Source organism: Gopherus evgoodei, unplaced genomic scaffold, assembly GCF_007399415.2.
Source record: "Gopherus evgoodei ecotype Sinaloan lineage unplaced genomic scaffold, rGopEvg1_v1.p scaffold_52_arrow_ctg1, whole genome shotgun sequence".
NCBI classification, from domain to species: Eukaryota; Metazoa; Chordata; order Testudines; family Testudinidae; genus Gopherus; species Gopherus evgoodei.
The window spans coordinates 1,428,161-1,452,977 of NW_022060073.1; the positions used below are offsets into that span (position 1 = coordinate 1,428,161).

General features: G+C 63.9%; 1 protein-coding gene across 6 annotated transcripts in view; it reads left to right on the plus strand.

Annotated features, from left to right (window-relative positions):
- LOC115643226 (rhotekin-like) overlaps window positions 1-24,817 on the plus strand; it is a 39,365-nt gene that overhangs the window by 11,239 nt on the left and 3,309 nt on the right. For 2 of the 6 annotated variants that reach the window (XM_030547110.1, XM_030547116.1), the window contains exons 2-9: window positions 17,529-17,728; window positions 17,849-17,910; window positions 20,601-20,654; window positions 20,742-20,859; window positions 21,895-22,119; window positions 22,195-22,289; window positions 22,461-22,567; window positions 23,263-23,394. In XM_030547110.1, the coding sequence (XP_030402970.1) occupies window positions 17,529-17,728; window positions 17,849-17,910; window positions 20,601-20,654; window positions 20,742-20,859; window positions 21,895-22,119; window positions 22,195-22,289; window positions 22,461-22,567; window positions 23,263-23,394 (993 nt within the window). Of the gene's footprint in view, window positions 1-4,453; window positions 4,511-5,680; window positions 6,068-8,967; window positions 9,280-17,528; window positions 17,729-17,848; window positions 17,911-20,600; window positions 20,655-20,741; window positions 20,860-21,894; window positions 22,120-22,194; window positions 22,290-22,460; window positions 22,568-23,262; window positions 23,395-24,817 lie in introns of those variants that run through there. The other 4 variants (XM_030547113.1, XM_030547114.1, XM_030547115.1 and 1 more) reach the window with 4 other exon arrangements.

The following is a 24,817-nucleotide window of genomic DNA, read 5'->3' on the forward strand; positions in this document are numbered from 1 at the left end:
TTCAGGCATTGGGAGCTCAGCCAAGAATGCAAATGCTTTTCGGAGACTGTGGGATAGCTGGAGTCCTCAGTCCCCCCTCCCTCCCTCCATGAGCGTCCATTTGATTCTTTGGCTTTCCGTTACGCTTGTCACGCAGCACTGTGCTGTGGCCTCTGTCTATCGTAGCCCGGAGATTTTTTCAAATGCTTTGTCATTTCGTCTTCTGTAACGGAGCTCTGACAGAACAGATTTGTCTCCCCATGCAGCGATCAGATCCAGTATCTCCCGTACGGTCCATGCTGGAGCTCTTCTTGGATTTGGGACTGCATCGCCACCCGTGCTGATCAGAGCTCCACGCTGGGCAAACAGGAAATGAAATTCAAAAGTTCGCGGGGCTTTTCCTGTCTACCTGGCCAGTGCACCCGAGTTCAGATTGCTGTCCAGAGCAGTCACAATGGTGCACTGTGGGATACCGCTCGGAGGCCAATACCGTCGATTTGCGGCCACACTAACCCTAATCCGACATGGCAATACCGATTTCAGCGCTACTCCTCTCGTCGGGGAGGAGTACAGAAATCGGTTTAAAGAGCCTTTTATAGCGATATAAAGGGCCTCGTTGTGTGGATGGGTGCAGGGTTAAATTGGTTTAACACTGTTTAAACGCATAGTGTAGACCAGGCCTCACTCTCAGCTCCTTGTGCCTCTTGCTCCCAGCTCCTCACACGCACTTCCTCTCCTCTGGCTCCCCCTTGCCTGACTGGCGTGATCTCCTTTTTAAACCCAGGTGCCCTGATTAGCCTGCCTTGACTGGCTGCAGGTGTCCTAATCAGCCTCTCTGCCTTAATTGGTTCTAGCAGGTTCCTGATTACTCTAGTGCAGCCCCTGCTCTGGTCACTCAGGGAACAGAAAACTACTCACCCAGTATATTTGCCCTCTACCAGACTCCTGTACCCCACTGGTCTCGGTCTGTCACAGTACTTGAAAACTGTTATCAAGTCCCCTCTCAGCCTTCTCTGCTCCAGCCTGAACAAACCCAGTGTTTTCAATCTTCCCTCCTAGGTCATGTTCTCCAGACCTTTCATCATTTTTCTCACTCTTCTCTGGATTTGTCCACATCTTTCCTGAAATGTGGCACCCAGAACTGGACACAATATTCCACCATACTCCTAATCAGGGAAAACCCCAGGGGAGAGAGTCAGTTGGACAAAATCAAAAGGGCTGTGCAACCTTCCCTCCAGGTTCTGCCGGTGCCCCCAATCCCGACCCTGCAGCCCCCTGCTAGCCCAGCCCTGGCTTTCATGGTTCCAGGCTGTTGGCATTACAGGTGGTAGAAAATGGTCCATCCCAATGTTTCCCCATAGCGCTGGCTTTTCCCAAAACCCAACCGACCACCCCCATGCCTGTGCGCAGACACTCACACGCCTGCACCTGCTCACACGTTGTCATCCCTCCCCTCCCCCCTCCAACTAAAATAAACATTTGTTAGATGAAATTTCTCAGTGGAGAATGGGTTCCCAGCCAGCTGGGGGGTGTGTGTGTGGCGGTGTGTGTGGCACGCATGCGCACCCCCTGCAGGACAGCACCTCCTACCTTGAGGCTGCCTGTCCCCAGCCTGGCTTCCACAGGGCCAGGATGTGCTGTGCCTTCCCTCCCTGCCTCAGTTGCAGAGGATTATGGGTTTCAGATCTGCCACTAAGGGATTGGGCCAGACCTTGCGGGCCCTACTGCCCTGAGCAGCCTGCACCCCTGGCACTGCCAGCTCTGCGCAGGGGCTCCAGGATCGAATCCCCATGGGGAGCTGGGACATGCCTGCTGGTCCTACCCATCCCCTCCCCAGGCACCTGCCCAGGTGTGTCCCCCTGGCTCCACCTTGTACAGGGGAGAGTGGGTTGGAGCACCCCCTGATGTGCAGATCAGCACACTGCAGGCGAGAGCTCTTATGGCCACCCCAGGAGCTGCTGCAGGATGGGACAGGTGTGGGGGTAGTGCCCATGACAGCCTTATCACCTCAGAGCGCCCTTTGTGGCAACACCCAGTGTTGCACCCAGTTTGCCGTGAGAGTGCCGGGGGGGGGGGCTTTCACCCCTCCAGGGTACCCAAAGTCCAGGCTCAGTGCCGAGGAATGAAAACTCTTCACCTCCCTGGGCTCAGGCCCCAGCCCCTTGTGCCCCCTCCCAAGCTCTGCAGGGCTCTCTCTCTCCAGAGTCCCCGTTCCTGCCAGCCGCTGACCCTCAGGGCATCTTCCCTGGAGACTTTAGTCTGGTTCTCTCCAGGCTGGTCCTTATCTCTGTTTACTGCCCAGGCCATTGGGGTGGGGGAGGAGGGGAAGTGTTCGGCCTCCTTCAGGGGTCTCCTTCACCCCTGCTGCCCTCTGCCTTCAGGGCCTGTGCCGGGGGCAGGCACCCCCATGGCTCCCTTCGCAGGGAGGGGAATCAGCAAACTTCCTCTGTAGCACTCCTATCTTCTCACGTGCCAGTTCTTCCCTCCCCAGCTATTCATCCAAACCCTCTGCTTAGGTCCACAGACTGATGCCCCCTGAAAGGGCTCCATCACCCCTTGTTGCTATCCCTAGGGGCTGGGCTGGGGGGAGATGATGCCCCTCTCCCCAAGGCGACCAGTGGGCTGTGTTGAGTGTCTGGGGGCTGGCTGTGCCTAGATGGCTCTGGCATGGGCCCAGAAGGCCTGCGAAGGGCAGGGGTCAGAGGGTAGTTGGCCACAGTGGATGTTAAGGCAACCTGACACTGGGATGGGGGGGCTATGTGCTGCGTGGTGTCCCCAGAGCTGTGTGCTACAGTGCTGAGGGCTGGGATTCCTGCTGCCCCCTGCTCAGTGCCATGGGGGCTCCTGGCAGGCTGTTCAGGGCTGGGTGCACTGGTCTGAGGTGCCAGGAGCCCATGGCTGGCACTCAGCACTTGGCTCTGGGGTCTGGGTGGGGCTCTTGCTCCCAGACCAGCCTGGGACAGCATCTGCCTCCTTGGTGCCTGGAGGGGGAGGATGAGGGCCTGTGGCCTGGCACGATGGTTCCTGCCCTTAGGGAGCTCTCTCAGCCCTGCTGGTCCCTGGGAAGCGCCTGCCCCTGCCCCTACCCGGTGGTGCCCTTGGAACCCGCAGTCTCCCCCAGTGGGTGGCACCTGGTGCAGCTCGGAGCCTGTTGCAGGGAGTCTTTGTTAACTGCCCTCGTTCTGGGGGCAATTTGGGCAGGGGGAGGGGCTTTGGTCAAACAAGACTTGTCTCGCTTGGAGCCTGGCTAGAGCTGGCAGGGCCTGGGGGTGGGGAGGACATTCAGCCCTGTGTGAGTGCCAAAAGTTCGGGGGGTGGGGGTGCCCTGGGTGAGTGTTGAACATTGCTGGGGGGAGATGCCTTGTGCGGGCACCATGTGTTTTAGGAGGAGAGAGGGCAGGCTGGGTGCAGAGTGTCATCTTGGGGTGTGTAGGGGCTGTCCGGGTGCTGAGTGTTCTGTGGGGAAGGGGGGCTGTTTGGGGGGCTGAGTGTTGGCTTGGGGGCTGGCTGGCTGGGGGCTGTGTTATCAGGGGTTTTGGGCTGGGTGGGGGCTGTGTACGGGGGGGCTCAGAACTGGCTGGGGACTGAGCGTTATCTGGGATTCGGGGGCTGTCTGGGCACCATGTCACACTGGGGAGGGTGGGTGGTGGTGTCTGGGCACCGATGTGGGGGCTGTTTCCCGCCTCGATCCATCTGTCCCCCTCCCGCCCTGGGATGCAACAGGGTGTGGTTGGGGCTTTGTGTTCAGGTTGTAGGATGGGACTTATCTCCCTGTCTCACTTCTCCTGGCCAAGGGGAGTGGGGGCTGTCCTGGGTTCGAGGGGTTCCCTGCCTGGCCCTTCTGGGCTACCCCAGGATGGCGCTGGCTATGCAGCCCCCTGGCGAAGGCAGGGCCTGGAGGCTGCTGGAGGGGGCTACCAAGGCCGGGCACGGTGCCAGGCACTGTAGGTGGTCCCTGAACATTGTTAATAGTGGGGGGGTGCTGATAGCCAGGCCCTGTCACACACACCCCCCCCCGATCTGAGGCCGGGAGCAAAGCCCTGCGCGTGGGGCGGGCAGCCAGGCCCCCGGGGGGGCTGGCACCCCCTGCACTGCTGTTTTCCTGCCTAGGGGCCCCGTGGGCTGGGCACAGACCCAGCAGTGGCCCTGCCCCGCCCCGCCCAGGCCAGGGAGTCTCCTTGCCGGGCGCCAGGCGGGGAGCCGGGGACCCGGGCTCCCCCCCGGCTCTGCCACGAAGCGGCCGCGTGGCTCCGGGCGAGCCCGGCCCGGGCCGCTCTGCACCAGAAGGGGGAGCCCCCTGCAGGGCCCGGGCCGCGCTGCCCAGAGCCGGGCCAGGCCGGGGCTGAGCGCGGGACCCCGGGGGCGCCCAGCGGGGCCAGGCCAGAGGCCGCGGTGAGGGGCAGCGGCAGTGGCTGGAGCCGGCGTGGAGGGGCCGCCCCTGTAACCCGAGCCGGGCGGGGCTGGGCGGGAGGCAGCCGGGCAGGGGCCGCCGGGCCGGGCCGCGGGGAACCGGTGCCGGGAGGAGGCGAAGGTAACGGGGCGGGTTGAGCTGGGGGGCCGAGCCCTGACCTGTGTGCTGGGCTGCGGGGGGGGGCGCTGCCCTGAGCCCTGCCCCCCCCTGGGCCTGGGCTGCGGGGGGGGGCGCTGCCCTGAGCCCTGCCCCCCCCCGGCCTGGGCTGCGAATGGGGGGCGCTGCTCCCAGTCCTGCCCCCCCCGGGCCTGGGCTGCGGGGGGGGGCGCTGCCCGGAGCCCTGCCCCCCCCCGGCCTGGGCTGCGAGTGGGGGGCGCTGCCCTGAGCCCTGCCCCCCCCCCCCGGCCTGGGCTGCGAGTGGGGGTCGCTGCCCCGAGCCCTGCCCCCCCCCCGGCCTGGGCTGCGAATGGGGGGCGCTGCTCCCAGTCCTGCCCCCCCCCCCGGGCCTGGGCTGCGAGTGGGGGGCGCTGCCCTGAGCCCTGCCCCCCCCGGGCCTGGGCTGCGAATGGGGGGCGCTGCCCTGAGCCCTGCCCCCCCCGGGCCTGGGCTGCGAATGGGGGGCGCTGCCCTGAGGTGCTGCCCCGAGCCCTGCCCCCCCCCCCGGGCCTGGGCTGCGAATGGGGGGCGCTGCCCCGAGCCCAGCCCCCCCCGGGGCCCTGGGCTGCGAATGGGGGGCGCTGCCCCCAGTCCTGCCCCCCCCCGGGCCTGGGCTGCGAGTGGGGGGCGCTGCTCCCAGTCCTGCCCCCCCCCGGGCCTGGGCTGCGAGTGGGTGGTGCTGCCCTGAGCCCTGCCCCCACCCCCCCGGGCCTGGGCTGCGGGGGGGGCGCTGCCCCCAGTCCTGTCCCCTCCGGGCCTGGGCTGTGGGGGGGGGCTCTGCCCCAAGTCCTGCCCCCCCCCCCGGCCCTGGGCTGCGAGTAGGGGATGCTGCCCTGGCCCCTGCCCCCCACCCCGGCCCTGGGCTGCGAGTGGGGGGTGCTGCCCCGATCCCTGCCTCCTCCCCCCAGCCCTGGGCTGCGAGTGTGGGGCGCTGCCCTGGCCCCTGCCTTGGCCCCGGCCCCTGCCCTCCCCCCAGCACTAAACTGCGAGTAGGGGGCGCTGCCCTGGCCCCCCCCCCGACACTGAGCTGTGAGTGGGGGGTACTGCCCTGGCCCCTGCACACTGGCTTCTTGTTCTGTGGGAGGGAAATGCGCATTACTGGGGCTGGGATGAATGGGCCTTTTCTCTTCACAGCTGGGCCCGTGGCTGGTGGTTGGGAATCCGCTGACGGAGACAGCCGGGGGCAGGGGGAACACGAGGCAGAGAGCCTGCCCCACATACCCGCCTGCTCCAGGCGAGATCGGGGAGCCCTGTCCTGGGGTGCTCAGCCAGAGCGGAGCAGAGTTCGGGGCACTGCTCACCGGCACCTTGCACTGGCCCTCCAGGCGGGGTGGACATGGGCATTGGCTGTGCCCTGGCGTGCAGGGGCCCCGGGGCTGCCAGTGACTGGGCCGGGCCGGGGGTGTAACTGGTTCCATGGACATGGCGGCGAGGGACAGGTTTGCAGAGATGCAGGACAGGCTTCGAATTCTGGAGGACCTCAACATGCTGTACATCCGGCAGATCGCGCTCAGCCTGCAGGTACGGCTCCCGCGGTGCCCCTGCCAGGCGTCCTGCAGTGCCCAGCCTGCGCTGGGGGGCTCCTACACTTCACCCTGGCACTCACCATGGCAGAGCATGCGCAGTACCAGGGAGGGTGCCCATCCTGGGATCCCGATGGCCCGTCGGTGCCAAGACCACGTGGTTACCCCTGGCCTGGGGCAGTCGGGCATTGAAGGGGCTGCTGGGACATTGAAGTGCCTGGGGTGCTTGGCTGGTGGTAGCTCTGCTGGGGGCAGCGTCCCGCCCCCCGGGGCTGCAGGCAGCAGGTGCCTCGGGCCGGTGCTGGAGCAGAATGGTTGTGCTGAGGGATCCCAGTCAGGTGATGAACAGTGGTCTGGGAGCCCAGACTCCTGGGTTCTGATACCCTGACTCCCACCACCCAGTCAGCGTGCAGCATGACTCTCCCTGTGGGCGGGGGCCCTGCGCTTGGAATGTGTATGGCATCCTGGCTCGGGTGAAACAGGCTGGCATGGGTCCAGGGCGCTGTGTGGGCTCCTACGTATATCGGGCTCTGTGGGGCAGCGCGTGCAGCCTGGCCCAATGGGGCAGCCTGGCAGGGACTCACATCAGTTCCGGTGTGCAGGGCTGGCGGGGGGCTCGTGTGCGGATGGTGCCTTGGGGGGGCCTGGTGGAGGGGACGGGCTCAGACTCTGATGGCAAAGACCAGGCTGGCAGTGTGTGCCCCTGGGCAGAGCATGCACCCGAATCTGTCTGCTCCCGTGAGGAGACCCAGTTTTCCAGCCAGCCACGTGGCCTGAGCCGTGCATGCTGGGAGCTGTAGTCTGGCCCTTGTTACTCTAGCCCTAGGGAGAGCACAGAGCCAAGGGGGACCGCACCCGGGTTGTGTCCAGGCATCCCTTAGCTGGTCAGCGGCACGGAGCATGCGGACAGGTTGGGGGCTGGCCCTCGCCCTCCATACTGCCAGGAAGCTGCTGCAGCAGGCTTTGCTCACCAGCTTCCTGCTCTCGGGCAAACCCAGCCCCTGGGATCATTTTCTGGCTCTGGGAGGGGAGTGGGGTCTGGTGGGTCAGAGCAGGGGGGCTGGGAGCCTGGCTCTGGGAGGGGAGTGGGGTCTGATGGGTTGGAGCTGGGAGCCAGGACTTCTGGGTTCTGTCCCCGGCTCTGGGAGAGGAGTGGGATCTGGAGGGTTGGTGGGGTGCTGGAAGCCAGGACTCGGTTCATTTTCCAGATCTGCCATGCCCGGGGCTCGTCCTTTCCCCTCTGTGCCCATTGCTGGGTGGGGGGCACTGGCAGCCAGGGGCTGGTGCTGTGAGGACTCCCTTCTCTCCGCCTGCAGGCTGGGGGAGGGGGTCCTGGCTGCGGGCTCTCCAAGCTGCTTTTACTCAGCGGACAGCAGACAGTAGCTGATTTCCACATCGTTGGTTGCGGCTGTGCCTGCAAACAGGGTGGCTGCCGTGGGCGTGTGTGAGCCAGTGGGGTGCCCAGGGATCCAGGAGAGTGGGCGGGGGGCGCCTGGGCAGTGGGGGCGCAGTGGAGGGAGGAGACGTGAGCCGGGTGCGCTCAGGAGCTGTGTGCCTGGGGCAGTCTCCACTGCAGGGTAAGGAGGTGGGCCCCCACTCTGCCTGCAGGGGACGCAACCCCTCAGTTAGTGCCAAGTGCCCCTGCCCCCAAAGGCGTCTTCCGGTTCCCAGGGCTGGGCCGCTCCCGGCCAGGTGCTGCTGCCCCTCCTCAGGGCTGGGTCTTTCCCCTCCTGGTGCAGCAGATTAGTGTAATGCTTCCTGTGAGCCAGACCCCCCTCCCCGTTATCCTCTGCTTCCCAGCCCCATGGACATCCAGCCCCCTCTCCTCCTCCCAGCACTGCAGGGATCTCTGAGTATAGGCCCCTCTTGCCCTGCTCTTTCGCCTCTCCCTGGCCTTCTGTCCACATGCCACCGTCTCTGCAGCATCTCCTCCCCCTGCCCTGGGCTCTCCATCCGCTCTGCTCTTCCCTTGCTGGGGTGCTGGGGATCCCCAGGCCAGGGGTGTAGAGTAAAGAGCCCCTCCCTGGCCAGCAGACAGGGGCTGGGTGTTACCTCCCAGGTCCCTGCCTTTGGGGAGCCCCTGGGTGCCCTTGGCCAGGCATTCACTCCAGGCCTGCGATTTGGTGTCTGTCCTGCCCCAGCCCTGTGGTGGGGGTGGTAGGGGGTCATTTCTGAGTCAGGATCCTGCCAAGGGAGGATTTGAACCTGTGGCCATCCAGCCCTGCAGGGGGAGAGCACCCCCTGCTGAGCTGTCCTGGCCAGGGGGAAACCTAATGTCTGTCCAGCTCCAACTCCCCCCTCTGGGATTTACCGAGCAATCCTATTAGCAAATCGTCTGTTAATCACCTCTAGCCCCCAGGCAGCATGAGACCAAACGCAACTGGCTTAGCCGGCGCCAACGGGTGGGGACCTGCTCCAGCCCCACAAGGGGCCATGCCCCCCATAGCTGGGGGAGACCCACCCCCACCCTGCCCTCCTGTACCCTTCCCCACACCGTCACCTGGCCCTCCCTCCCAGAGTAGGGCCAGACCTGCCAGCACTGCCCTGCCTCTCAGGGTGGGGGGAACCGTACCCTGGACACCCTCTGTTTGTCTTGGGGCCCCACCTCCAAGGTGAGCCCATCCAGTGGGTGCTCCCTGTGACCAGGGTGGGGTGCCAGGCTCCCTCTGCCCATGCCCCTTGGGGTGCCTCAGGCCCCCCATCACTTGCTCCTGAGTTGGGGGTGGGAGGCAGCTGCTGCCCCCTCTTGGCTTCACCCTGGTGGCTGCAGCTGTGCCACCCCCTACCTGGGAAAGGAGGCAGCTGTCCATCCCCCTCGCCGTGCAGCTGTCTCCCCCCCCCATGCTATTTATAGCCAGTTGGTGATGTCACCGTTTCCTCCGCGCTCTCCATGGTGTGAATTGCTGGAGCTGCCGGCTCAGCCTTGGAGCTACCGGGAAACAGCTCCTGCTGCTCCCCCTTCCCCTGCTGGCTCCCCGGCCCCCTCCCTCCCTTGTGCCCAGCGCCGGCTCCGCAGGGAGCTTGGCATTGCACTGCTCAGCTCTCCCTAGCCCTTCGTCAGCCGCCAGGCCAGCGCTGCAGATCTCCTGGAGCCGTGTGCAGGCTGGGGGCAATGGGCCGGGGCGCTGCCATGCTGGGGGCACGCAGCTAGGAGGGGGAGCCCGCAGGCAGCCGGGAGCTCCCAGCATGGACAGCTGCAGGATCGGCAAAGTGAGTGCCAGGGAGACCTGGGGGCGCCCGCTGAGACGCTACAGGGAGGGAGCAGGGCTAGGGGGGCAAGCTGCGGGGGGATGAGAGAGCCAGACCAGGTTGGCGAGGGGATCAGGCAATGCCAGGGAGACACGGGACTCAGGCACAAATGCACCTGCAGGCTCCTTGGGGTGGGGGTGGGGGACGCTGCTCCACCCCCAGCCATGCTGCAGCCTGGAGGAGGGTCAGCCAGGCTCTGCGCCTGCCCCAGCATGGAGGGTTCAGTGCCTCAGAGGTGGGGGAAACAGTTCTGCCCCTGACTGAGGCTGGACCCCAGGGGCTGTTCCTGGCCTGGGGCCATCCCTGCATCTCCTCAGGGGCCTGCCTCAGCCTGTGCCCATCCCTGGCAGTCTGGGAATCACCCCTGGCTGGAGTCTGGGCACTTCTCCGGGCATCTCCCCAGGCCGGGGCTGGAGCAGACACCTCCCTGGGCCCACCCCTGGCGTGTGGTGAGAGTTGGCACAGCTGGCAGCAGGGCAGTCCCCATGGGCAAGGAGGGGGCCTGTCCTGCCTGCTGGCGGGCTGGGCTCCTTTCAGCATCTGGCGCGCTGCTGCTGTGCGTGAGGGTGCAGTGCCTGGAGCGCTGCGTGGTGATGGGCACGTGTGCGCAGGCGGGCGGGAGTGTCTTGCCCAGCAGGAACGGTGAGGGGCAGCGTTGCCCTGTGGGGGGTTGCAGCCGTGCCCTGTGAAGCAGGGAGGAGGCTCAAGCCAATGTGCAGCCCCCCCCCACGGCCCACCCAGGGCTCCAGGCGGGGGCTGATTTTCTCCTCCCCTCTTCGACAGAGATGGGGGGAATTTAAATCTAGGAGCCTGAATTCCTCATCCCTCCACCGAAAACGGTGAGAGCAGCTGGCGGCCTCACAGCCCCCTCTCCATCCAGCACTGCGCTCACAGGGAGCTGGGCGGTCACTGAAGGGGTTGGTACTGGAAGTGTTCACACGGGTTCAGAGCGAACACCTGGGGAGGGGAATGGGGCAGCTCGGGCAGACGTCGCTGCATCGTGCCGTGCCGGGCGTGTCTGGGCTGGTTTCTCATCAGGGCAGCGCAGCCTCTGGGGAGCAATTGTGCAGCCGTTCTCTGCAGGCCTGGAGTGCGCTGGGGGGAGTGTCTGTCTGGGGGGTGCTCTGGGGACTCTGGTCTTCAATCCATGGGACTTGTGACGCTTCAGGGGCAGCTGGTGTTACCCTGTTGAAACTGGGGCCGCTGTGGGGTGCTGGGTCATGGGGTGGGAGTGCTCAGTGACCTGGAACTGGGGAGTGTCTAGACTTGCTTCCAGCCCTACAGACTCCCCCCACCCTGGCCCTCTTCCCCAGTGACTTATGAAACGGGGGAGACGCAGATGGGACCTCTGGCCCCGATCCTGTCTCTGGCCCAGGGTTGCTGCATTTCCCAGCTGTGCTGGGGGCTGGCAGGGGACTGGGAAATGAGGGACAGATGGACAGTGGCTTAGCAACCAGTGCTTATTTCCTGACGGCTGCACGAGATTTGTGAAGAAGGAAATCGCTCCCCCCCACCCCCCCCACACACATACACAACTCTGCTGGTGGACAGCGTTTGGTGCTGGCTGGGGTGGGGGCCTGTGGCCTGCTGTGTTGGCTCGGGGGTGCCCAGGACCTGGTGGGCTTGGGGTGAGTGTTGTGTGTTGGTGGGGGAGGGGGGGCGCTGTGTCTCGTCTGGGCGCTGGGTTGGTCGCATGCGCCCCTCCCGGGTTCTGTCCCGTCCTGTGAGATTGCAGGTGTGGGCAGGGTCTGGTTGCCTGCCTGGCACAGGGCAAGGTCTGGGCTATGTCGCTTCCAGTGGAAAGCGGGCATCTGCCAGGCCCCACCTACAGATGGCTGCAGGATGTAGGGCCATGGGGGCTGTGTAGGTGACTCCCCCATTGCCACTTATGGGGGCTGGGCGGGGCATGTGCAGGAACATCGGCCGAGTGGGCTCTCCTAGTCTCGCCCCTGTGGTGGGACCAATGGCCCCCCAGTCCCATAGTCCCCCCCATTGGCCCAGGCCCAGCATGCCCTGCTGCTGCCTGGGGCCACACCCCGCTGTAGTGCCCCCGGGGTCAGGTCATGAGGCGACATGGTGCAGGCCTGTGCCCCCAGTTCAGGAAGGAGGTTGATACCTTGGGGAGGGGTCAGAGAGGAGCCCTGGGAATGACTGTAGGGTTAGACACCGGCCACATAGTGAGAGACTCTGAGAGCTCGGTCGAGTTGGCGTCCCGGAGAGCAGGCTCGGGGGTGACCTGATCTGTCTGTAGGTACCTGCCTGGGGACACATCTCAGCAGAGGAGGGGCAAACATGCTGCAAGGGCTGGGAGTTGAAGCCAGAGAAATTCAGCCTGGCAAGAAGGGCTCCATTTGCAATGGTGTGAGGGATGAGCCCTTGGTCCTGTATCCCAAGGGGCCCTGGGGGATTCTCCATCCCTGGCCATTTCTCTGTCCAAACTGGCCGATTTTCTAACCACTCTGCTGCAGGGCTGAGTGGGGGCAGGTGTCAGGCCTGGGCTGTTTGTGGGGTCAGACTGGTGAGCACGAGGGTCCCTCCTGGCCTTGGAAACTATGTGTCACGGACCCACAGGTTGCGCCCACCTGTGGCCCCATGCGGTCCGTGGGGGGAATCCCCTTCAGTGCGACAGCCCTTCTCAGGGGTCCACTCTCTTGCGGGGTCAGGCCCCTCCACCTCCTGGAGCCGCACCTCTCTGAGCCTTAGCACACCCCTCTCTGCCGTGGTCCCCCTCAAGGAGTCCACGTGCTCTGGGCCCCCCGGCCCCCCCCGAGGGAATATTCCCCCCCCCCCCCAGTTCTCTAGACTGGAGCGATTTCCAGCCAGTGAAACATAGGAGGGTTTATCGAGCATTTGAACCCAGCACAGGAAACTCTCAGGGCCCTCAGGCCTGGCCTCCCTCAGCCCAGCCTATCCCAGTCCCCCTGCAGCCAGGTGGGCTGTGCCTGCTCCCCCTCTCCAGCCCTGAGCCACCCTGCTTCCCAGCTGGGCATCTGATACCCTCGGCCCCAAGCCCCCTCTGTCCATTGTCTTCAGTCTTGGTAAACAGGGTCACCTGGGTCTCCTCTCCCCTCTTCTGTCCTCTGGCTGGAACCGGCTGGTCAGGTCACCGGGGTCCTCTCTCCGTAGCCCATTGTCCTCCCACTGGCCAGAACTGGCTGCGACTCCTGAGCTGGGTCTCCGGGTCGTTAGGTCACCAGTCGCTGGGGTCTCCATTCTCCAGGCCATTGGCTGGGGTCCCAAGTTCCCTCTCCGGTCCTGTGTTCCCAGCAAACTCCCTCTCCCCACCACCTCATTAAACCAGTAACACCCGGGGACACTGAGTCCCACTCCCTCTGCATGCAACCCACTTGAAAACACGGAAAAACCAAGAAAACCCCCCACTTTGTCACACTATGCCGCCAGCATCTCCTCTAGCATCCCTGCTGCTCAGCTCTGGCCCTGCCATGGCCCCTAGGCCAGATCCCTACCAGGTAATGAGTCCCAATGTCGCCCCCTTGGGCCGCTCCTCAGCCCTGCCCTGGGCTCAGCAGTCCTTGAGTTGGGGGTTTCTACCACTGTTTTCCCCAGGAATTTTGTGTGTGTGTGTGTGTGTGTGTGTGTGTGTGTGTGTGTGTGTGTGTCAGGGCTGATGAGAGCTGAGACCCGTGAGGGTGAAGGGGGGTTGTATGGCACCATAGTAAAAACTGAAAAATGTTTCATGACCATTTTATTAGATTTAAATCATGTTTTAAAATCCTCACACAATTAATGGTGGCTATTCAAGCCTTCTGTGGAGCACGACGTCTATATGTTTCTTGTTATAATTTTGCACAACTCTGTTAATGAAGTTCTTGAATGCAATGCATTCATCTTTGGTGGCTTCTTGTGTCTCCGGTACTTCCATTCCTTCAGCTGATATGCTCATTGGTTCATTCACGTGATCAGGCAGGAAGGCGACTTCTTTCCGAACACAAATTCTGTTCAATGAGGTAAAAGAACGCTCAACTGTAGCTGTCGTGACTGGAGTAGCAAGAGATGAATTCCTACTTCTTTCATCCCAGGAACAGAGCACAGAGATGGGTCGAGCCACTAGTGATGATAAAAAATAAGTTGAAGTCAAATCTTCATTCATTTGTCATATGATATTCACTCTGTGTTCAAATTCTCTATTCTGTCCTGATCACATGGCAGCCCCATTGCTGGTAGTGTCTCACTCCACTCAACTCTTGGTGTTTTATATGACAGGCATCGGGTAAAAACTACATAGCGGGTTTGAGTAGAATCTAGAAGTCGCTGTTGTAGATTTGTGAGAATCAAGTCTGGGTACTTTTTCAGTTGTCTTAACAAACACCTCCTGTCCTCTTCATGTAAGGATTCAGTATAAATGCCTTCATAGTCAACTTCTGGACTGAAGTCGTTGCTTCTTCCCAGTACTTGTTCAACGGATAGCTCTCTGGTTGATCCACATGTAGCTTCTATTGCTGGACAGAGATCTCCTACTGTTGTAGTGGATGCCTGGATGGCATTGTTTAATGACCCAAGTGGTTTCAACAGTAAACTTCATAGAATCTCAGGGTTGGACGGGACCTCACGGAGGTCATCTAGTCCAAGCCCTGCTCAAGCAGGACCAATCCCCAGACAGGTTTTTGCCCCATATTCGTAAGTGGCCCCTCAAGGATTGAATTTACATCCTGGGTTTATGCAGGCCAGTGCTCAAACCACCGAGCCATCCCTCCCCCTTTACAAGAGAGAGAATGGCAATATTCTCTGAGCGTAGTAGCAAAAGTAATCTACCAGCCTCATACTTAGATCCATCTCATCTTGGTAGATATTTTCCAAAGCCCGTAGAATCATAGAATATCAGGGTGGAAGGGACCTCAGGAGGTATCTAGTCCAACCCCCTGCTCAAAGCAGGACCAATCCCCAGACAGATTTTTTGCCCCAGATCCCTAAATGGCCCCCTCAAGGATTGAGCTCACAACCCTGGGTTTAACAGGGCCAATGCTCAAACCACAGAGCCATCCTTCCCCCGGCTGGAGTAATTTTAAGACAACAGCCAAGGATCACTCATGAGAAAGCCAGCGGGTTTTCCCAGGTGGACAATTTGAACTTCAGTCCCAGTATATCTTCTATATTTTCCAAGATATTCAGTCCTTTTGGACTCTTGCTGAAAAAAGAATATAATGACATTGAATGTATAGCTTTTAAAATGTCTTTTGAAGAGTCTGCAGCTCGTACTAGCATTAGCTGGAGTAGATGGCCTCTGCAGTGCGTGTAGGAGAGATTAGGGTTACACTTTTCTCTGAGCAAAGCTTGTGCTCCACCATGTCTTCCAGAGGAGTTTTCAGCTCCATCAAACGCACAAGTAGCCAGCTGTTTGGGGTCCAACTGACAAGCATTTAACTCTTCTAAGATGTGGGTTGTCACAGATGCAGCCGATGTGTCTTCTATAACTTGAACGTCTAGAAATGCACCTACTGGCCTACCCCTGACACCAAGATAACGTACACAATGACTTAATACTTGATGCCCAGCTGCATTGGTGCATTCGTGTATGTGAATTTTTTGAATGTGGTAAGAGAGTTCTTCACTTTTCAGCTGCTGAGTCTTTCACTCTTGCACCGCATGCTTCTAGCCAGTCAGTTGAGTTTCTTGCAGAAAGACAGTGAGCATTGCTGGTCAGTGTTCAGCTTCAGGATGAACAAGTGACAATGCCCTTAACGTTGGCCTCCAGTTTCTAGTGTGTGGTATCTCTTGCTTAAATAGAAAGTACGATGCCACCGCATGTTTGTTCGCATGAACTGTCTCCAGCATTTCTTAACAGCCCCATTAACACTCACCGGTGCTGTCCTTGGTCAGTGGAGACTCAAGAGTTCAGAGGTGTTTTCACATGAGTTCACCTCCCATGTGAGGGCCAAGAAGGCACCTTGCTCGTTCCTCCAGCTGCTCACTGTTCACTCTGGCCACTGTTCATTTGTGCAACGTTCACTCCATCACTCTGTTGCCAATGGCCCTGTGCCATCACCTTCTGCTCCCACCTGCCACTGTGACCTCTGCGAGTTGGTCTCTTGAGGTTCCACCCGCTCTCAATGGGAGAACTGTGCTGCTAGTGCAGCCTGGGCTGTCTCTTCCACAGGAACGCTGTCCTCACAGCAGGACTACGCACTTAGACCTGATTGTCAGTGATTTCAGCTGCACTGGCCTTTTAACAGAACAAAAGATTCTATGGAGCCTAATCAGCTCTGTCTGTTCAAACAGTGGAGAGGGGCAGGTCAAATAGTACTTGGGACTCAGGCAGACCATCAAGCAAAACCCTGGCCCCCACCCTCTCTCAATGCCCTCAGTCAGCACGAGCTAAGTACAGGTCTACTGCCCTTTACTCATACCATAAAAATAACAACATTTAATTCCCCCCCAGATGAATGTAAATACAATCTGGTCCTGAAGCCTTTCCCCCCAGTTCCCACTCATCACTAGCTGCCAGGGAGAGCTCATTGAGACTTTGCTTACAAATCATGGTTCGAAATTATTAGGTTGGCCAACATCACTGAATGAATGCACTGACATTGTCATAAAAAACAGCTGTTAAGGAAGCTAGTCTATGTTCAGACTTTTCAAATCGATGATACTTTTTCAGATACACGTATTTATGATACACTTTATATGCTTTTAACATGTGTATTAATGTTTCAATTTCTATTCAAATTCCAAACAATCACTATATTGGCAACACTGCATGTAACTAGTTCACAGAACTGGGATTGGGGAAATTTTGGGGAGGGGGGCGGGTGTAGGAAGTCCCTGTTTTCTTTGCCGCCGTCATGCTGGGAGGGGCCCAGGCCCACCCCCTGCTCCGGGTTTGGCCCAGCAGCCTGGGCTCAGCAGCCAAGGCGGCTCCTGGGGCTGCTTCCTGAAGCCGCTTCCCACCTCCCAGCCCTTGTGCTGGTTCCCAGGAGCCTGTGGCTTCCCCCTGGGACCTGCAGCTCCGCCCTTGGATGCTGGGCCCTGCCCTTTCCCTAGGGCTGCCTTCCCTGGGATCTCCCTGCCTCTGCTCCAGTGGGAGTTTAGCTGGTACCTGGCCAGCTAGCCTGGGAGAAGGGGCTGGATTCCTTCCTGAACCCAGGGCCCTGGAGCCTGGGTGTGGATTCCCCCTCGCTCTGACATGGCTGCAGCTCCAGACCCTCTGTGCCCTCCCGCCACCACCTGCCCCTGTGACTGAGGTGCCCCAGGCTGGCTCCCCGGGTGGCCAGGGACCTGTTGTGTGCCCAGGTGGCCTGGGACTGGGCCTGCGCTCAGCTCCTCATGGGCAGCAGGGCCAGGGGGCCCTGTACTGCTGTCTCTGTGTGGGCAGGGTCTGTGCCCTCCTGAATCCCCCAAGGCACCCCATTGTGCCAGCCATGCCCCTGTCTCCGTGCACAGCCCCTCCCTGAGCTGCTCTGCCATGGGGCACCTCTGGCTGACGTCCCACCCCAAGCCTCCTGCACACCCCACAGCAGAGCCTGGGCTCTGTCCTGGTCCATCGACGGGGTGACCCATACCCCTTGAGGCTTGCAGCTCCCCAACCCCCAGGGCTAGGTGTCCCAGCCCCTCCCATGGGGGACACCACCCCAGCTAGGGGGTTCTGGGATTCAGCCCCAAGCACCCCCAGAATCCTCCCTATCCTTTGTGGGGCTGGCCCCCCAGGTGCTATATGGGCCAGCTCTGCGTTTACCCCCCTTAATGCTTCTCCCCAACCCCTTCCTCTCCCCATGGTGCCCACAGTTGCCCTACCCCGCCCTTGCCCACTCATGCCCCAACCCCCCCCAGTGCCTACAGCGCCACTGCCCCTGCCTCCAGTGCCCACTGACCCCATTAGCCTTGGCCCTGCCTCTGGTGCCCAGAGCCCCACTGGCCCCACCCCCAGTACCCCCAGGTTCCCTGGCCCCACCCCACCTTTCCCGGTGCCCACGGCCCCATTGGCCCTGCCCCCTGGTGCCTCCAGCCCCGTTGTCTCATCCTTGTGTGCCCAGCCCCACTGACCCTGCCCCATCTCCCCCAGTGACTATGGCCCCACTCCCCATACCTCCAGCCCCACTGACCCCGCCCCACCTCCCCTGCTGCCCATAGCCCCACTGGCCCCGCCCCCAGTGCCTCCAGCCCCACTGCTCCCTCCCCACCTCCCCTGCTGCCTATAGCCCCACTGGCCCTGCCCCCAGTGCCCTCAGCCCCACTGACCCCTCCCGTCTCCCCAGGACACGGACATCCAGAAGAAGATTGACCATGAGCTCCGGATGCGTGAAGGTGCCTGCAAGCTGCTGGCAGCCTGCACACAGCGGGAGCAGGCGCTTGAGGCAACCAAGAGCCTTCTGGTCTGCAACAGCCGCATCATGGCCTACATGGCCGAGCTGCAGCGCATGAAGGAGGCGCAGGTGGCGCAGAGGACGGTCCGGCGGTGAGGACCCCGTGACCGGGCACAGGGAACTGGGGTCGGGGGCTGGGGGGAGCTGGGATGCGGGAGTGGGGCAGACGTGCGGCACAGGATGTCGGTCACAGCTCTGTGCTTCCTCTGCAGCCCCTCGGACGCTGGCCCCATGGACGATCGCTTACCCTGCAGGGGGAAGGTCTGCGTGTCAGGTAAGGGGAGTGGGTGTGCGCCTGGGGCGGGGGCAGCAGGTCTGCAAGGACAAGAGACCAATCTTCCTCAGAGTGATTAGTGCCAGAGCTGGGGAGGTGCCGGCTCCCGGAGCTCCGCTGGGGGCCCCGAGCTGGGACGTCTGCTGGGGACACCGGGCCTGTGGGACTCTGCAGCTCAAGGCTGCGGCTGAGCTCAGGGTGAGGGTGTCCTGGTCCAATCTCGCCACGGCCTGGCGGCCGCTCTCTGCCTGCCCCACGGCGTGTCCCAGCCCTGCAGACCGGCGCCCGCTCTCTGCCTGCCCCACGGCGTGTCCCAGCCCTGCAGACTGCACCCGCTCTCTGCCTGCCCCACGGCGTGTCCCAGCCCTGCAGACCGGCCGCCCGCTCTCTGCCTGCCCCACGGCGTGTCCCAGCCCTGCAGACCGGCGCTCCCGCTCTCTGCCTGCCCCACGGCGTGTCCCAGCCCTGCAGGACCGGTGCCCGCTCTCTGCCTGCCCCACGGCGTGTCCCAGCCCTGCAGATCCGGCGCCCGCTCTCTGCCTGCCCCACGGCGTGTCCCAGCCCTGCAGACCGGCGCTCGCCTCTCTGCCTGCCGCACGGCTGCATCCCACCCCTGCAGACCGGCGCCCGCTCTCTGCCTGCCCCACGGCGTGTCCCAGCCCTGCAGACCGGCGCCCGCTCTCTGCCTGCCCCACGGCGTGTCCCAGCCCTGCAGACCGGCGCCCGCTCTCTGCCTGCCCCACGGCGTGTCCCAGCCCTGCAGACCGGTGCCCGCTCTCTGTCTGCCCCACGGTGTGTCCACCCCCTGCAGACCGGCGCCGCTCTCTGCCTGCCCCACGGCGTGTCCCAGCCTGCAGACCGGCGCTCGCTCTCTGCCTGCCGCACGGCTGCATCCCACCCCTGCAGACCGGCACCCGCTCTCTGCCTGCCCCACGGCGTGTCCCAGCCCTGCAGACCGGCGCCCCTCTCTGCCTGCCGCACGGCTGCATCCCACCCCTGCAGACCGGCGCCCGCTCTCTGCCTGCCCCACGGCGTGTCCCAGCCCTGCAGACCGGCGCCGCTCTCTGCCTGCCCCCACGGCGTGTCCCAGCCCTGCAGACCGGCGCTCGCTCTCTGCCTGCCCATGGCATGTCCCAGCCCTGCAGACCGGCGCCCACTCTCTGCCTGCCCAAGGCGTGTCCCAGCCCTGCAGACCGGCACTCGCTCTCTGCCTGCCCCACGGCGTGTCCCAGCCCTGCAGACCGGCACTCGCTCTCTGCCTGCCCCACGGCGTGTCCCAGCCCTGCAGACCGGCACCCGCTCTCTGCCTGCCCCACAGCCGCATCCCAACCCTGCAGACGGTGCCCGCTCTCTGCCTACCCCACAGCCGCATCCCAGCCCTGCAGACCGGCGCCCGCTCTGCCTGCCCATGGCATGTCCCAGCCCTGCAGACCGGCGCCCGCTCTCTGCCTCCCCCACGGCCGCATCCCAGCCCTGCAGACCGGCGCCGCTTTCTGCCTGCCCGTAGTGTGTCCCAGCCCTGCAGACCGTCACCCGCTCTCTGCCTGCCCTACAGCCGCATCCCAACCCTGCAGACTGGCACCCGCTCTCTGCCTGCCCCACGACGTGTCCCAGCCCTGCAGACCGGCGCCCGCTTTCTGCCTGCCCATAGAGTGTCCCAGTCCTGCAGACCGGCGACCCGCTTTCTGCCTGCCCACGGCGTGTCCCAGCCCTGCAGACCGGCACCCGCTCTCTGCCTGCCCCACAGCCGCAATCCCAACCCTGCAGACCGGTGCCCGCTCTCTGCCTACCCCACAGCCGCATCCCAGCCCTGCAGACCGGCGCCCGCTCTCTGCCTGCCCATGGCATGTCCCAGCCCTGCAGACCGGCGCCCGCTCTCTGCCTTCCCCCACGGCCGCATCCCAGCCCTGCAGGACCGGCGCCCGCTTTCTGCCTGCCCGTAGTGTGTCCCAGCCCTGCAGACCGTCACCCGCTCTCTGCCTGCCCTACAGCCGCATCCCAACCCTGCAGACTGGCACCCGCCTCTCTGCCTGCCCCACGACGTGTCCCAGCCCTGCAGACCGGCGCCCGCTTTCTGCCTGCCCATAGAGTGTCCCAGTCCTGCAGACCGGCGCCCGCTTTCTGCCTGCCCACGGCGTGTCCCAGCCCTGCAGACCGGCGCCCCGCTTTCTGCCTGCCCATAGAGTGTCCCAGTCCTGCAGACAGGCGCCCGCTCTCTGCCTGCCCCACGGCCGTATCCCACCCCTGCAGACCAGCAGTCGCTCTCTGCCTGCCCATGGTGTGTCCCAACCCTGCAGACCAGCACTCGCTCTCTGCCTGCCCATGGTGTGTCCCAACCCTGAGGACCGGTGCCCGCTGTCTGCCTGTCCTCATCAGTTCAAGCCCAGCTGGGAGAGCCGGGCAGGGTGACTTCTGAGTGGGCAGCATCTCGGGGGGCGTTTAGGGTGCTCCTGGCTTTGGTCTGGAGAGCAGCAGAGGACGGAAAGAGGAGGAAGCTGCTGGGAGTGAGGGGCGGGGAGAGCTGCCCCCAGCTCAGCCTGGGGGCTGGGGGTCACTCAGAGACCCAGCAAATCTGTATTGTGATTCAGATCTGCCCTGTGCCCACCTGCACCCACCCCATGCGTACTCGGTGCCTCTTTCCCCCATTGGTTGCCACCCCCAGCTGTCTGGTATCTCTCCTCCCTCCCCAGATCTCCGGATCCCCTTGATGTGGAAGGATACGGAGTATTTCAAAAACAAGGGAGGTGAGTGTGAGGGGTGGGGCTGGGCCCTGCGGGCCCCCTGCAGGGGGTGGGGTTCTCTCTGACGCTGGCGTGTTCCCTCCTGCCCAGACCTGCATCGCTGTGCCGTGTTCTGCCTGCTGCAGCTCGGTGTGGAGATCTATGACACCGAGATGGTGCTGGTGGACCGGACGCTCACTGACATCTGCTTTGAGAACGGGGTCCTCTTGTGAGTAACCAGCCCCAGGGCTTCCCTGTGCAGCAGCTACCCCTCCCCAGGGGGGCATGTTCCCAGGGACCCCTACAGCCAGCACCCCTCCCTGCACCTTACAGCACCCCCTGCTGGGAGAGGTTGGGGTAGCCGGGAGCCTGTCCCCACAGCCAGCGATCCTGCCCCACTCCCCACAGCACCCCCTGCTGGGAGAGGTGGGACTGGGGTAGCCCGGAGCTCCCCCCACAGCCAGGGCTCCTGCCCCGCTCCCCACAGCGCCCCCTGCTGGGAGAGGCCGGGGCTGGACTAGCCCAGAGCTCCCCACACAGCCAGGGCTCCTGCCCTGCTCCCCACAGCGCCCCCTGCTGGGAGAGGTGGGACGGGGTAGCCAGGAGCTCCCCCCACAGCCAGGGCTCCTGCCCTGCTCCCCACAGCGCCCCCTGCTGGGAGAGGTGGGACTGGGGTAGCCAGGAGCTCCCCCCACAGCCAGGGCTCCTGCCCCGCTCCCCACAGCGCGCCCTGCTGGGAGAGGCCGGGGCTGGACTAGCCCAGAGCTACCCACACAGCCAGGGCTCCTGCCCCGCTCCCCACAGCGCCCCCTGCTGGGAGAGGCCGGGCTGGACTAACCCGGAGCTCCCCACGCAGCCAGGCTCCTGCCCCCCCACCCCCACAGCGCCCCCTGCTGGGAGAGGTGGGACTGGGGTAGCCAGGAGCTCCCCCCACAGCCAGGGCTCCTGCCCGCTCCTCACAGCGCCCCCTGCTGGGAGAGGTGGGACTGGGGTAGCCAGGAGCTCCCCCCACATCCAGGGCTCCTGCCCCGCTCCCCACAGCGCCCCCTGCTGGGAGAGGTGGGACTGGGGTAGCCAGGAGCTCCCCCCACAGCCAGGGCTCCTGCCCCCCCCCCCCACAGCGCCCCCTGCTGGGCGAGGTGGGACTGGAGTAAGCGGGAGCCCCCCACCCAGGGATCGTGCCCCTGCTAGCAGAGGCCAGGGTGGCCTGGCCTGGCGCTCCCTCCCGGCGGTAGCCGGGCTCTGATTGCTCTGTCCCCGGCAGCACGGAGGCAGGCCCAGACTTCGAGCTGAAGGTGGAGCTGTACAGCGCAGGGCTGGAGGAGGACTCTGCGCTTGGTAGCACCCCAAAGAAGCTGGCCAGCAAACTGAGCAGCTCGCTGGGACGTTCCTCCGGGAAGCGGCTGCGTGCGGCGTTGGACGGGGCCCCAGGGAGCCCCGTGAGTAATGGGGGGAGCAGCCCCCTCCTGCTGCCGGCCCCCAGCGTGGCGTGAGTACCCGTCACCCTTTCATTGCCATGCACCCCGAGGCCCGCTGGACCCTAACCCCCTCTCCCCCCTTTCAGGGGCCCCAAGTACCACCTGCTGGCCCATACCGTGCTCTCACTGGCCGAGGTTCAGGACAGCTTCCGTACCCATGACTTGGCCATCACCAGCAATGGTAAGGGTGCAGGGACGCCGGGTGCCGGGATGGCGGGTGGGGGAGCAGGGAGGCAGGGCATGGGGTTGGCAGTACTGGTGATACCTGCAGAGAGTTCTGCTGGCCGCTTGGCCCCTCGCTGCACCCCACAGTGCCCCACGTAACCCCGCTGACGCCTCGTCTCCCCCGCAGAGGAGAGCTCCTTCTGGCTGCCCCTCTATGGCAGCATGTGCTGCCGCCTGGCTGCCCAGCCCAACTGCATGGCCCAGCAGATGATGTGCGGCTTCTTGAAATTGCAGGTAAGTTTGCATCCCAGCTTGGAGAGGCTGTGCTGGGGAGGGCATTGGACACGGGGCCCCTCTCCGCTAGGGGGTGCCAGGCCTGATCCGGCTCCTGGATGGGGACGGGCTGGCTGGGGCGAGGGGAATGGGACACGGGGCCCCTCTCTGCTTGGGGGTGCCAGGCCTGATCCGGCTCCTGGACGGGGACGGGCTGGCTGGGGGGAGGGGAATGGGACATGGGGCCTCTCCCCTCTGAGTTCCCCATTCCAGCCTCATGTTCCTTAGGGCCCTGGTGGATTTTCCTATCACGTGCCTCTTTACACCCAGCCAGGCCGTCTTTCTCTCCCACCCTCCAGCCAGCTCGGTGTCCCTGGCTGGGCACTCAGCCTGGGCCAGGCAGGGGCTCATGCTGGATCGGCTCGTGCCTTGGAAGCTCAGCAATTCCGGGGTGACCAGAGGTCATTCCCAGCCCTGGGTGACTGAGTTTGCCAGGTCTCAGCGCAGTCTGTAGTGTGAGGGTCTCCATGTCCCAAAGACCCGAGGCCACGTGGGCAGCGACGGTGCGGGGGGCCAGCCCAGTGTGAAGCAAGCTGGGAGTCATCAGGTGGGGCCCTGCCAACCGGGGCTGGACGTGGGGTGGGAATGAGCCCATTTTCCCCCTTGCGGGCACGTTCCTGCCCTGCAGTAACCCAGGCCTGGCCTGTCGGCTGCAGCAGCAGGTGGGCGAGCAGCAGAGCTGGGCGCGGCTGTTCTGCGTGCTGCGGGGCTCCAACCTCCTCTGCTACCGCCGGCCCCAAGACACCGAGGCCCTGGTGGAGCCGGCACTCACCATTGCCATCAACAAGGTGAGTGGAGGGGGCAGGGGCAGCAGGGCCGCTGGGCACTGAGGGTGGATCGGGGCAGGGTGGGTCCCTGCAGCCCCTCCTCAACCTCCCACTGCGTCCCTAGTCCCAGCCTCTTGTCTGCGGAGGCTCGCGCCCTTGCTGAGGGGCTGGATACAGTGCAGCCCCTCGAGGTCCCAGCTCACACCCTGGGCCTGGCGCCCTGCAACTGGGGGCCTCTGCCCTGGGCTGCTTCTTGGAGGCTGGGGTTGGATTCCCTGCTGGGCTGGGCTCAGCGAGGGAGCTCTCGGGGCTGGGGAAGGGGGAAAGCTGGTTGCTGGGCTCCGGGCTGGGGGTCTCTGCAGGGGGAAGTGTCAGGGCTGGGGCTGGGGGGGTGTGATGCAGTAGGGGCTGTCTGTGTGGGGAGTGGGAGAGCAGGGGAGGACTTTAGGGGATGGACAATGCCAGGGCCTGTAACCTGAGCTAGGTAAGGGAGGGGAAAGGTCAACACCTTTGCCCGGGAAGGGGACAAAGGAAGGGAGCGGCAGGAGGGAAGCAGTTGAGTTTGGGCTTGGGGCTGTGTGGGCGGAATTCAGGGGATCCTAGCTAGGATCCAAGCACCCTGAAAGCCCAGAAGGACTCGGTGGAGGGGTCCTGACTGTGCCTGCAAGCTCTGCTGTAACCGGTGTTCCTGTTGTCCAATAAACCTTCTGTTTTACTGGCTGGCCGAGAGTCACTGTGGGTCCCAGGAAGAGGGGTGCAGGGCCGGACTCCCCCACACTCCGTGACAGGGGGTCTCTGCGGGGGGGAGGTGTCGGGCCTGGGCTGTGTCGGGGGAAGCTGGGGGCTGGGCTGGGGGGGTCTGTGGGGGGGGGAGGTGTCGGGCCTGGGGCTGGGCTGTGGGGGGGGGGAAGCTGGAGGCTGCGATGGGTCTCTGCGAGGGAGGTGGACCTGGGGCTGGGCTGTGTGGGGGGGGAAGCTGGGGGCTGGGCTGGGGGGTCTCTGTGGGGGGAGGTGTCGGGCCTGGGGCTGGGCTGTGTCAGGGGGGAAGCTGGGGGCTGGGCTGGGGGGGGTTGTGCCGAGGGAGATGTCGGGCCTGGGGCTGGGCTGTGTTGGGGGGGGGAAGCTGGAGGCTGCGATGGGGGGTCTCTGCGGGGAGGTGTCGGGTCGGGGGCTGTGCTGTGTCGGGGGGGCGGGAAGCTGGAGGCTAGGCTGGGGGGTCTCTGTGGGGGAGGTGTCGGGTCTGCGGCTGGGCTGTGTCGGGGGAGCTGGGGGCTGGGCTGGGGGGTCTCTGCGGGGGAGGTGTCGGGTCTGCGGCTGGGCTGTGTCGGGGGCGGGAAGCTGGGGGCTGGGGGGTCTCTGTGGGTGAGGTGTCGGGTCTGGGGCTGGGCTGTGTCGGGGGGGCGGGAAGCTGGGGGCTGGGCTGTCGGGTTGGGGGCTGTGCTGT